General features: G+C 37.0%; 3 protein-coding genes across 3 annotated transcripts; all 3 read right to left on the reverse strand.

Moving 5' to 3' along the window:
- Positions 1 to 3,341: 3,341 nt before the first annotated feature.
- LOC131789238 (QRFP-like peptide receptor) lies at positions 3,342 to 4,271 on the reverse strand. The gene has a single exon (XM_059106312.2). The coding sequence runs from the start codon at positions 4,269 to 4,271 to the stop codon at positions 3,342 to 3,344; it is 930 nt and encodes a 309-aa protein (XP_058962295.2).
- A 2,630-nt stretch (positions 4,272 to 6,901) lies between these two features.
- LOC131789239 (atypical chemokine receptor 2-like) lies at positions 6,902 to 10,539 on the reverse strand. Its single transcript, XM_059106313.2, is given in 4 exon segments — positions 6,902 to 7,168; positions 7,170 to 7,615; positions 8,960 to 9,035; positions 10,486 to 10,539. Coding segments are annotated over 4 exon segments (843 nt in total).
- Positions 10,540 to 10,779: 240 nt separating this feature from the next.
- On the reverse strand, positions 10,780 to 11,766 carry LOC131789240 (QRFP-like peptide receptor). Its single transcript, XM_059106315.2, has one exon. It carries the CDS (start codon positions 11,764 to 11,766, stop codon positions 10,780 to 10,782), a length of 987 nt encoding a protein of 328 aa, XP_058962298.1.
- Positions 11,767 to 13,298: the final 1,532 nt, after the last annotated feature.

The following is a 13,298-nucleotide window of genomic DNA, read 5'->3' on the forward strand; positions in this document are numbered from 1 at the left end:
GACTTGAATGTTTAGGTGGGGCCATGTAAACCACGGAATTTGTTCTCTTTTACCCTCATAAACTATTTGTGCAGTTGAATGATAAATACTCCTATCTCGTCTATCGGTCAATGAGAGAGCACGTTGTGGTTCCAACTGACATATAAGAAGCCATGAAAATATAGATTTCATGAAAGTGTGTGACACGCATTCTTCTTTGAGAAAAGCTATGAAAAAAGAGCTATCATAGCCTTTCTTGACAGTGTGGTTATGCGGGGTCTCACGAGCATCGCTTGCGGAAATGCACCAAAGCATGCACCCAAACATAGGTTGACTCTAGATATATCTTATATTTTAACACTAGATATCAAAATTATGTCTACGTCATCAGTGTTGACGAAATCTTCATTTTGGTGGTGTTACACCACCTTAATCCTTTCTTTACATACGAGGTGCCAAATCTGAATACAACAGATATGCATGACGTAAAAGAATAATCGCTATTCGTTCATCCAACATAATTATGAGCGATTTCCGAACCTTGTGAAATTGCTTGTGTATATAGAGATTACTTCATGGAAAATGCGCGCGTACGATTTTTATTCACGAGTTGTGTAGTATCAGAAAACGAACGAGTAAGCGCAGCGAACGAGTGAGTTTTCTGATACGTATCAACGAGTGAATGAAAATCGTACAAAGCATTTTCCATGCTGTAATGTGTTTATTTCATAGGTGCTGAGATTTTTCGTGTTGTCTTTGGTAGACAAATAGCACGAATGGGGCGATGAAAAGCGTAAAAAGTAGTTTAAAAATTTCTCAACAACAAGTTAATAAAAGTGCATAAAGTTCATAACACTTAAGCTTACCTGTGTTCATCAGATATCAATCAAGTTCAATGTCTATTAATATTATAATAAAGGAAGCCATGCCAACAAACTACTTAGTGTCATGTAAAGAGTGCGTACGGAGTACACACTCTTACTCTCACTCTTACTCGCACTTTAGTGCGTACGGAGATAATAAATTCGCTAATGAATTCATTCAACTCAGCCGCTGGAATATCTTCAATTTTCCTGTCTTCGTCCTTCGTTTTCAAAAATCTTTCAAGCAATCTTACATTTCTTTCAGTTTTTTGAGCGGTATTTTTTGTTTTCGTGTTCTAAAATGAATTCTTCAACTGAGTAAACAGAAGCGAACCTTCCCTCGGCCATTTTTCAAAGCGCGCGGGTTTTGTGCAACGGCTCTCGCATGACGTTCTCTTCAGAACGTTCATTCATCATTAGTGAAATTTCGTCGTTCGCGTTGCTGATTGGACGAACGATAATTTTTCACGGTGAAATTTTGTCGTTCGTACTCCTGATTGGCTACATTTAGAATCTGTACGAATTTTATTCACTACGATTTTTGTGGGTAAATCTCAGTACCTATGAAATAAAAGGTTATTCAAAAGCCGTGAATTTTATAGCAAGCCCTCGGCAAGTTCTAATCTCTAATTTAGGGCAGCTTTATAGAATAGAATAGAATAGTTGAAGCGCTGTTTTTAATGTTAATCGCTGTGTTTATCAAAACTGTAGCATCTGATTATGCTATGTATTCGTTTACAAAACATCAGGTTAAAAATGATAAATAAGAAAACTGCCAAGCTGACCAAGTGAAATGTAATGTGTAACTATCATTACTAACCTTTTTCTTTTCTTTAAAAAAACTTTAAAATGATGTTAAACAGAACTTGATAGAAAAGGTTGTTTGCGAGGTTTTTTTAGCTTTCACACAACCCACCAATTTGATCGAAACTGGTGATATATGATTTATATCAACGTTTGATCTACATCTACGTAATGACATATCAGTATGATTTTTATTAACGTTACAATAAGTGTTCAGTTAAAATGCACAAATATTCATCAATAGCTTAACGACAAGATCCTGATCGATTCAACGCCATAAACGTTTCACAAAATATTTGTTGACGATCTTGGAAGACCGTTGTGACTTGTGGTAGTGGCATATTTCAATGCACTTATGAATTTTCATAAAAATTTGCGAGCCTCTCACAGACTTCAAGTTCACTTTGGATCAAACAGACCCTTGAACAATACTGCCGATTGGATTTTATTTCGGACTCTAAGTAGTTATAGCTTATAAGTCTTGTCTTAACCTAATGGTTTTGCCATTTAACCTAGCTTTGAATAGAACATTATCAAGTGATCAGAGGAATTACTATATTTCTAATTACCTTGATTTTAATCCTAATTCTCCATCAGCGCAATCTTTCCCCAATCACTGTCAGTTTTGGATGTTTTTTGACGCTTATCTGATTTTGTCGACCTCTTGGCGATAAGGAAACTACATTATCATGTATTGATTAAATAGATTGGTTATTCAACATGCCCCAGGTTAGATAAGATTCATTGGTTAACTCTCTGATCCTTGCTCTAAAGTAACTTTATTTAAGGTCACACAACAAAAATCTTTTTTCATAATATCCATAGTATAACGCATGCCTTTCCAATTTTTTTCCTTTTCACAGTGTGAGAAGGCGTTTTGTCTTTAACTAGAGACATAACTCTCCTTCCACTTGTAAATCAATAAATTCGATGGTACAACTTCGTAAGGGTATATATCAATTACTGATATTCACTTGAAACCTGTGATTTAATGAAATTACCATAACTTTTGTGACTTTCGCTAACTTTTGAATAAATTTGGTTTTTACCATCTTATTTGTCTTCAATTACAGTACAATATCATGATTTTCGTGGGAGAAAAACACAGTTTTTTTTTGTTTTTTTTTTTTACAAACCGCTGAGGTACCTTTTCTTAACACAAAATTTACATATATACATTGTAGACAAGTCACTCTTCCGGCTGAACTTGATCCATCTTATTCTGTTTTGTTTATCTGTGTTAAGTAATTAGGTATGGACAACCCTAAAAATGAAGGTTTACTTCGAACAAAATGAAAGTTTTCGCAAGCATGGCAATTCGATCGAAATATATCAAAGGACTTTTCATTCAACGCCAGTTGATTTTCTCTCCTTTTCCTCTGTTATTGATGGTGTGTCTCGTTAACTGTTTATTCCCGCAAGTAGAAGGAATGAAGTGGACTTCCAGAAGTTTCTTCAGTAGAAAATTAATCTCTGAAAATGTTGGTGTGTACTTTACGTATTACAAATGCAACAGAGGGAATTAAATCTTCATACTATTCGGAAAATTCTTTCTTGTTTCTTTGTTCTTATCTTCTTGTGTCTGGCTTTAAAGAAACATACTCGCTACGATTCGTGTAGATCATGGAACACTCCTTCGTGGCTGCCACAGGCTCATGCCTTGTGTCCAACAGATTAAGTTCTTATGTATACCTTTCACTCTATTGTATTTTGATAGAGAGATGTCACTGTGTTATCCCTGTTCTTGCAGAGAACTCTTCGCAGTAAAGACTTTAAGTGTCCGTCGATAAAACCGTACAACAAAGGATCCAATCCGGTATTAAGAAAGATTAAAAGTTGAGATGCCCTCCAAATGAGTCCTTTTGGTGTTAAACGAAAGTAGATTAGCGTCCGATTGACCATAAAAGGGGACCAACAGATTACAAATGCTATAGTTAGTGCAGCAAGTGTCTTTGATGCCTTTTTGTGTCGTCTCTGTGCTAGCAAAGTGAACAATTTGCTCGTTGGTGTAACGCTTGTGCGAAGAGCGAGATGAATTCGGATTTGGGTAAAAATCATGTAAAACAACGGGACCGAAAAGAGTAGTGCTGTATGTAAACTGTAGTAAATCTGCAGGACAGTGACTCCATCTCTCGTAGTTATACAAGCAACGTTGCCGTCCACCGTTTTTACGCCGTAGATTTGCAGCAGAGGAGTGCAGACCAGTAAGCTTAATCCCCAAATTATTGCTGGTTTAAGGTATTCCCTGTTGAACCAGCCTCTTGCTCTGGTACTAAATGGGTCTGTGATAGCTTTTAATCTTTGGTAACTAATAGTTATAAGTGTCATGATGGAAGTCGTATAGCTCGCCTCCACAAAGAATCCTTGAAGCTTACAAGTGTTGTTTCCACCTACCCAGCGCCACAAATATCCGATCATGTTAAATACGGAAAGATAAGTAAACAGGAGATCCGCCGTCGCTAAATTCACCAATAACCACATAAACGGGGAATGCCTTCTTTTCAAAGTCTTGTAGCAAGTTAGCAAAACCCATGTGTTACCAACCGTTGATAAAATGAAAACTGAGATGTAAATAGCGATAAACAATACCCAAGCAGGCGCAGCGATATTGTCACTTACCGCCATTTTGGCTTGCGGGTTAAATATTTCTACCTTTTTTTTGAAGTAATCCTTTTTATCGATATCCCAAACAATTTAAAGCTGACTTTTCACACCTCTCTGTCCTCGTTTACCAAGGGAGTTTATAAGAGTCCACAGAATTAATCAAAGTACAACAGTGTTATGGCAAGACTGCGGTTTGGTTTTTCTTTTTTCTTTCCCCCGCTTCAAATGCATTTATTTTTACTATTCGTTGTTTACCAGCTTTTTTTTAAGTTCTCCATCGACAGCTGCATACTTATGGTACAATAGGGCTATTTTTTAATTATTTTTACTATTCGTTGTTTACCAGCTTTTTTTTAAGTTCTCCATCGACAGCTGCATACTTATGGTACAATAGGACTAAATGAAGAGCGTAAGAATATATCATAGCATAGTAAATGTTATGTTTGAAAGCACTGCACAAAGTGTTGGATGCCAGTTTATTACTATCCCAACCCAAGATACCGCTTATAAATTATCAACGTTCTAGTTTCCAGAAAAAAATTGATTTTGATGTCATTCAAAATGCCTTAAGAAATACACAAATGTTCAACAGTATTTGTGTTACTGATGTAAAAAGCGTTTCTTTAATCCCCAAAAGCTAATTTAAGATTAAAATAAAATATATCAGATACCACTTAAAAGTTGACATCAACTCTTTAAGAAAACTAAAAATATGTTATGTGCCAATTTTTCTATTTACATATCTTGGCTGCTTGATGCTAAAATTTAAATAGAATGATTCACCTGTCATTTTTGTTGTTGTTGAAAAAGGAATTAAATCAACTTTCATTAATGTTTTACGCCCGAGAATTCATCAATGCATAAATAAATGGTATAACTTTTCTTTAATTTCTTTGTATCGGTAATCACATGACTTCGAGTGCAATTTGGAATGAATAAGCGACAAATAATTTTTTCAAAGATTGACAAAATTGCACAAGTCCGAAGGGCTCGTGCAATTCGTGTCTTATTTATTCCAGACTGCACGAGAAAAAATCATGTGATTACGTATTAATAATAAACATGAAAAAAATACGATAGAGCTTACCATAATTACGCAGAGGAAAGCGCACGCATCAAATGCAATAATAATTTATTCAAACCTGTGCAGTCGGTCACAACAATCGCGTACGATTAAAACAATGATATTTTCACATCTGTAAGCGCAAAAAAGTTTAAAGTCCGACTAAACAGCTCAAGGAATTGTTCAGTCTGTGTCCGAATCACTTTGGACGGAATGGAATCATCGTTTGCGAGGTTTAACCACGTTTGTTTTTAATTTCGGCGTAGAATCGTTCGAGCAAAGTGTTAAGCTGGATCGGCTCGTAATTTTGATTTCCTCGGCAATCCCTTCTCTAAACAGCACTTTTTCCAAACCGACAACCAAAAAACAGTGTTTTTTACAGTGGTTTCATTCTTAGAGCTGTGAACGTAGGCCCATGCAGTTGAGTTCTAACTGTTCCTCTTTTGATAACAATTTTGAAGGGCGTTTGCAATTGCAGTGAGTGCTTTATAACGCAGCGTTTTTTAGTAATAATTCCGCTTAAGTTTAATTAATGTGTTGTAACCCGTCGTCACATGCAAAAAGCGAAACAGTCTGTGGAGCAATTATCGTGGAAAATTACGAAGGAAGATGCTTGAATAATGGTAAATGAAGGATTGGAATATAAAGGAGCCAATGTGCCTCTCCGTCGGTACAATTTTATTACAATTAAAAGAGCAGCATAACTATTGTGATCGACAAACACTTAAAAATGGCGTGACTTCATTTTCTTTACCCGCAAGAAAGGACCACATACAACGTCAGTTCTGTCATATTTAGCTTCCCACGTTGAGTAGTTAGACTCTAAAGTTAGTTTTGCTTCGCTCTCGATATGAAATCCGTTCAGAATGGTCATCTGACACGAGAAATTACATCTTGAGAGTAAAAGCGTTAGGGCAATACGAAAGTAGGCTTGTGAAAGCTCCACCATTCTGAAATCTTCCAAGTAAATACTTATTGTGCCCTCGTAAAGTAGCACGAGTGGCAATACCGTCTAAGTTTGTGTGTAGTTCTGTTTATGGTTCAGTTCAAATACAGTACTACTTTTGCTTGATGCTTGCAGACACATTTGTTGCATTGTTGCTGGATCATAAGAACTGAAAGGACAGAATGTCATCGTCAGAGAGAATCACAAGTGTGAAAAGCTAACGGGTGTAAAGCAAAGTTTGGCCTCACCATATTTTCTGTTCATATGCTTCAAAAATTGGTAGAACCTATATTATTGGATTGATGATGGATTGTTGCTCTAAACTTTCAATAAAAGGGATCCTAATGACTTAATCGTTAAGTTGAACCCTAATTTTTGCTGCACCATTCTGTCGATAATAAGAAATTTTCCAAGAAGGCGTTTCACACATAAACGATCATTATCCAAAAACATATTTTCCGTAAAGCAAAGCCGAATCGATGGTAATGGTTTTCTTCCGATGTAACTTTTGTCTCCTCGTTCAGTTTTACGAGAAAATGGCTGGTGTTACCCGTGTACCTCGTGAGAAGCCTGAGATGTTTTTACAAGGATAGAATCGGAGTTCAACCCGTTCTGTTAATTGCATCGAAGTAATAGTCGACTTCAAATTTTCTCCATAATAGCCGTATTATAAAGTTGAGCCGCTCTCCAGACTAGGCTGGGGAACACTAAGTTAAAACACATCAGCGGTCTAAGAATCATAAACGGAGACTGGCACGAAAAAAAGGCAAGAGATAGAGCTGCAAGTGTCTTTGCAACTTTCTCATGTCTTTGATTTGAGTTAATGATGTGCGAGTTGCATATTGGAATAACGTTCGCTCGAAATATATCTTTCGTTGCGTTACAATGTGCATCAATTATGAAAAAAAAGTATTGCGTGTACGGTGTAGTATATTTCCCTGCCAGTGCTTCCCCAAGAGGTGTTAGCGCAAATCAGTTTTCCATCCACATTGGTTTCGACCTTGATAATATTTGCTGTGGGTGAGGAAATTACCAAGCACATACACGAGGTTAAAACAAGTTTCACGTATTCCCTGTTAGAAAAGTTGTCGCTTCTAGAATTAAAAATATCTGTGATAGCTTTGAGTCTTAGGTAAGCTATAACCACAAGGGTTGTGATTGAAGTATTGTAGCTTGTGTCGACGAGAAATGCGTGAAGTTTGCAAATTACGTCACCGCCGACCCAACGCCAACTAAAATTAATGGCGTGGAAAGGAGTGAGAAAAGTGAAAAGGAGATCCGCAGATGCTAAATTTGCCACGTACCACATCGGAGAAAACCGATTTCGGTCCAAGTTCCGATAACATGGTATCAATATATGTTGTTTGCCGGCTGGGAGGTCCGTATAGTGAAAAACTGTATCTAGGTCTTAAAAATGCTGCCCGAGGCCGTAGGCAAGGCCTCTGTAATAGTTTTTCGCTGAACAGACCGACCCTTAGCCGGAAAATAACATAGTTTTTTTTTTTATCTCAATGAAATTCTTTCCGAGATAACCCGAATGATTTAGGGTTGTAAATACGGCAAGATCTTCCATAAACTGAACCATTTTTGAGCGAGTAAATGGTAGTTAAAATAGAGGTGATGCAAATTAACGAGAGATGCTTCGCCGAAACATTTTCATTAGCGTAACGATAAAGGTGATTTAAACGGTTTCCAAACAAACTTTGAAACATTATTTTTACAAGTATCTGTCGCAATCTGACTCCTGTCAGTTAGAGAGCAAGTAAGAAAAAAAGAAAGCGCATGTACACTTTTGGAAAACAACGAAACTAGTTTGGCAAGGACCGTCACGACAATGTTTTTTCGAAAAACAGTCCATGATCTTACGGAAAGTATTATTTACTCTCATCGACCATAAATTCATGTACGAAGATTCCTTTGTTCATTAAGTAAACGGCGAGGAAAGTAATTGTAAGTAAATTCAATTTTTTTTATTTTGAAGTTGTGAGAATTTGCTCTTTTCAGTGTGTGCTGCAATGGCGTGTGTAAATCTGGTTTTTCCTCCACAAAAACTAAGTTCGAATGATGCACTCCAACAAGTCACAAGGGGATTTAATGCGGCCTTTTCTCATTGAATTCCTTCAGTTTCTGTTGTACAATTTATGGTAAAGATGTCCAAATTGAACGGACTTGGAAAGACCCACCGAGAGCGTATATTTGTTGTAGAACTGAAATTTAAACTTCGCTCGCCTTTTCACTACGAAAAATTGTTTGATAAAATTCAGATATTAAATGAATGAAAGTTCCATGATTTAGTTCAACTGTAACCAAGTACCTCAAGTTTTAACTTTCTTGGTACTTTTTGTGAACGATTAAAATTAATTGCGGACGGTTTTTAGGCCGCTTGTCAATCAACGTAATGACACTATTGCTTCTACAAATTCATTCTGAAACCAATATTTTTCTGTCAACCATAGTGATTAGAGAGAGAGAAAAGGGAGGGTTAATAAGTTATTTATCGGCCTGAGGTAGTGATCGATATATTTGCTTAAAAATACTGCACGGCCGGAAAAACGAGATATATTTATTTAAAATGGCAACGAAAGTAAGGATGTATTCGGCGACTCACGAAAACGTTCTGTTGCCCGTAGGCAGAGATAGGAGAATACGGACCGCGTAAACAGATTGCAGGATTCGTTAGTGTGCCCTATGAAAAAAAAACCCATATGTTACCCACAAGTGAGATGATGAGAATAAAGCCGTAAATTATCAAAAATCCGATCACCAGTCTTAATTCCTTTTCTTGATCAATCTAATTTGCTTGATTTTCTGTCTAACCTCTGCTGTCTATTTCAAATTGGGTGTGGCCGGTGAAGTATACTGCAGAAATAACAAAGTGGCATTTTTCTTGAGTTTGCTAATCTGATCGCTGTGTCAATTTATCCTTGCAAATTACTCTGGTTATATATGGTTAAATATCATGGTTATGGTTAAATTTCATGGATAAGCGGCGATCAAGATTGAAGCTTAAGCTCATGTTTGTCAAATTAATTAATTTTTCTACTCTGTTCAACAAGCTAACGTAACGTTTTTTGGGAAATAAGCCGTGTTAGTTCAGAGCTTCCGAAAGGAAATCCCCAGCAGTCAAACATTCACATTATAATCAATATTGAAGTTTCGAGCGTTAGCCCTTCATCATCGCTCTGACTGAGGGCTAACGCTCGAAACGTCAGCTTTAAAACTCCTTACGGTGGCCAATTTACATTATCAACTCAGTTGATAAAACCGAAATTACCTTGATTGTGTAGATGAGGCCATGCAAACCACGGAAATTTTTTTCTATTACTCTCATAAACTATTTCAGAAAGATTCGCGCGAACCTTACAAGCTATAACCCTGATAGCAGGATAATATATATATTATTAGACGTTTTGGTTTGAAGTATCACTCAGTATTTTGCCGTATTTTGACGAACCCGTAGAGTGAGTCAAAATACTTAAGGTTATTTATTATCCAAATGCTTCTTTTTCTGCTAATTCTCTCTACTTAAGGCGAGAAAAACAAAGTGATTAGAGGAACGTAGTGCACGCAGCCGACTGGTTAAACACGGTTTTTTTACAGTACAAGATAACTAACCAACTATCCAAATAACCGTACAATATCGTAAGATATCTGTATTTGCTTGTTATTATACTCTACTTTGTGCAGTTGAATAATAAATACTCCTATCACGCCTATCGGTCAATGAGAGAGCGCGTTGTGGTTCCAACTGACGATATAAGAAGCCTTGAAAAGATAGATTTCATAAAAGTGTCATTTTAGCTTGAAAGAGCTGAGTAATTATGCGGAGTATCGCAACCATCGCTTGCGGAATCCCCCGCTGCATGCATGCAGTCGAACACAGGCTGACTCTAGATATAATTTCGTATTTTAACATGTCCTTCACAAGATGTCAAAATTATACGTCATCAGTGTCGACAGAAACTTTATTTTGGTGATGTTACACCATGTCAAATTAAGTTTTCACATGTTGTAATTATTCTTTTTTTTTTTTCCCAGCAAAACTAGGCATACTTCGAATTTACGAAATTCATAATGTAACAAAGTGCTTAACAGTGAAAATCGTCACACAAATAATAAACACAACCCTAATTAACTCCTTAAGGGAAAAAAAAATTCCATAGACTTTTATTTAATTTAGTGGCGTTCTGCTCGTTCTTAAAAATAACTCTTTACTTCAAACTAACGAACGAGAAATCTGGCAGCAAAGCATGGTTCATGATTTCCTGGATTATGACCATTTTATCCCTATGATCTTTAAGAGCGACTTGCATCCGATGTCTCATTCCAATATCACCTTCGAATCAAGCTTCAAGGTCTTGGGAGTAAAGGAAATGATCACCAATAAAAGAAGCTCATGATTGTTGAACAAATTCTCCTCGTCAGCACCCCAGGAGATGAATGGAGAACAGTTTGGAGAATATGCACACTGATGTTAGTGAGTAAGGGATTAAACAGCCAACTAAGTTATTCGGTTCATTTTACTCCATAAAAGAAAGTTCAATGGCTTGTGAATCCGTTACTTGCAAGCTTTCTTGTCTGTCGCGGAGAGGGTCCACACGAGGAAACGGGGCCCTTCCTGTTTTCTTGAATAAACTTCGAGCATACTGCCTCATAGCTTCCCCGTAGACTCCGTATAATATTGGATCTAAGACCGTATTTAAAAAAATCAATAATTGAGACACTCGCCATACATAACCGCCATTAGTGAGATGGAAGTACATCATCGTGCGTGTGACCATGAAAGGTGACCAACATATTACAAACGCTATTGTAAGTGCTGCCAAGACCCTGGCCACTTTGTAATGCCGCTTATAGTGTACAGAAGCTGTGGTATTTGACATATTTGAAGCAACGCTTGAGCGTAAGGATAGAAAAATTCTCTTCTGAACAACTATCATGTAGACAAGAGGTACAAAGAAGAAACAAAATGCGTGAATAGTATAGTAGATCTGTCGCGCTAAATCCCCGAACATGATATTCGTGCAGGAAACGGTTCCTGTGTCATCTGTTTGGGTTTGATATGCATAAAGCAAAGGCGAATTGACGGCTACGCTAACTGACCAAACGGCGCTTAACTTTCGTAGCGTGTCTTTCCTTGTGATGAGTCTGACACTTAAAGGGTTTACCACAGCCTTCAGACGCTCAAAACTGATAAGAACAAGAGTCATTATGGAGGTGGAGTAACATACTTCAATGAAAAAGCTTTGTAGTTTACAGGTTATCTCGCCTCCTAACCAGGTCCACAAGAATACTATCGAGTCAAAAATGGATAGCGCCGTAAATGCTACGTCTGCAATTGCCAAGTTGGCGATACAACACGTCAAAGAAGACTCTCGTTGTCGTTTTAGTTTGTAACAGAGCCAAAGAACAAATGAGTTCCCCACGATAGACAACATGAAGATTAGGAAATAAACACATGTGAATGTGGCAATTAGTGCTATGGGAAATCCGTCGCTCGTTGCCATGTGTGGTATTCAGGACCTCTTCAAATGTTGTGTTAAATCGTTTCTTGCCTTGCTCAGAGTCAATGTGTGTTTCTGTGATTGCCAACGACCGTTCTGAATCTTCTCTTATTACAACCAAACCTGTTTGCATTACAAGCTGTCAACTTATTAAAATTCGCTCTGTCTCTTTGTTCCTAAAAAAAAAAAAAAAGAGGAAAATAGACTTGGATTTTAAATTCAAATAGGATAAGGAATTATACAGAAAAACAGTATGTGCTTGCCTTAAGTGTGGCAGAAATAATCCGCGTCTGGAAAAGGAATTTTATTTTACCACCATGAAATTACAATCAATGCAATCGATACCTAAAAGTCTGTCATGTATCTATCCGATGTATTCGTATTTCTACGGTAAGGCAGCTGATACAACAAGGAGTATAGAAAGTTTTTGTGTTTTTCTGACATGTAAATTGGATGTCATCAATTAATTTCGAGGGAAATCTTCCCAGCCCTATCACTTAAAACGATCAGAGCCTTACGATAAGCATTCTTAATCCTTTCTTTACATACGAGGTGCCAAATCTGAATACAATAGATATGCTTAATGTAGTAAAACCGCAAATAATAGTGTTGTATGCAAACTGAAGTAAATCTGCGGGACAATGAACCCATCTCTCGTAGTTATACAAGCAACGTTGCCGTCCACCGTTTTTACGTCGTAGTTTTGCCGCAAAGGAGTGCAGACCAGTAAGCTTGATCCCAAAATTATTACTGGTTTAAGGTATTCCCTGTTGAACCAGCCTCTTGCTCTGGTACTAAATGAATCTGTGGTAGCTTTTAATCTTTGGTAATTAATAGTTACAAGTGTCATGATGGAAGTCGTATAGCTCTTCTCGACAAAGAATTCTTGAAGCTTACAAATGTTGTTTCCACATACCCAGCGCCACAAATATCCGAAATAGGAGATGTTTTGTCGCTAAATTCACCAATAACCAAGGAAAAGGGGAATGCCTTCTTCTAAAAGTCTTGTAGCAAGTTAACAAAACCCATGGGTTACCAACCGTTGACAAAATGAAAACTGAGATGTAAATTATGATAAATAATACCGAAGCAGGCGCGGCGATATTGTCACTTACCATCATTTTTACCACTTTTTTTTAAGTTCTCCATCACAGTTGCATATTTAGGGTACAATAGGACTATATGAAGAGCGTAAGAATATATCATAGCATACTAAATGTTAGAGAAAGATGTTTTCGTCTTGTCACGAGCGTGGGACAAAGAAATCGAACCGAAAGATCGAAATAAGTGTTATTTTGAAAACACCATACAAATTGTAATAGTAGAGATGGTAGGTTTTGTTGGAAGCCAGTTTAATACTATGCAAACCCAAACACCGCTAATAAATTATTAACCTTCTAGTTTCCAGAAGAAATTTTGCTTTTTATGTCATTCCAAATGCCTCGAGAAATACACAAAAGTTCAACAGCATTTTTCTGACTAATGTAAAAAGCGTTACTTTGATCCACAAAAGTTCATTTTAGATTAAAATAAAA

This window comes from Pocillopora verrucosa, chromosome 1 (assembly GCF_036669915.1).
Source record: "Pocillopora verrucosa isolate sample1 chromosome 1, ASM3666991v2, whole genome shotgun sequence".
In the NCBI taxonomy this organism is placed as follows: Eukaryota; Metazoa; Cnidaria; class Anthozoa; order Scleractinia; family Pocilloporidae; genus Pocillopora; species Pocillopora verrucosa.

What these genes read in the sequence shown, in the direction of transcription:
- LOC131789238 (XM_059106312.2), bottom strand. Translation starts at nt 4,271, where the DNA reads ATGGCGGTAAGTGACAATATCGCTGCGCCTGCTTGGGTATTGTTTATC.
- LOC131789240 (XM_059106315.2), bottom strand. Translation starts at nt 11,766, where the DNA reads ATGGCAACGAGCGACGGATTTCCCATAGCACTAATTGCCACATTCACA.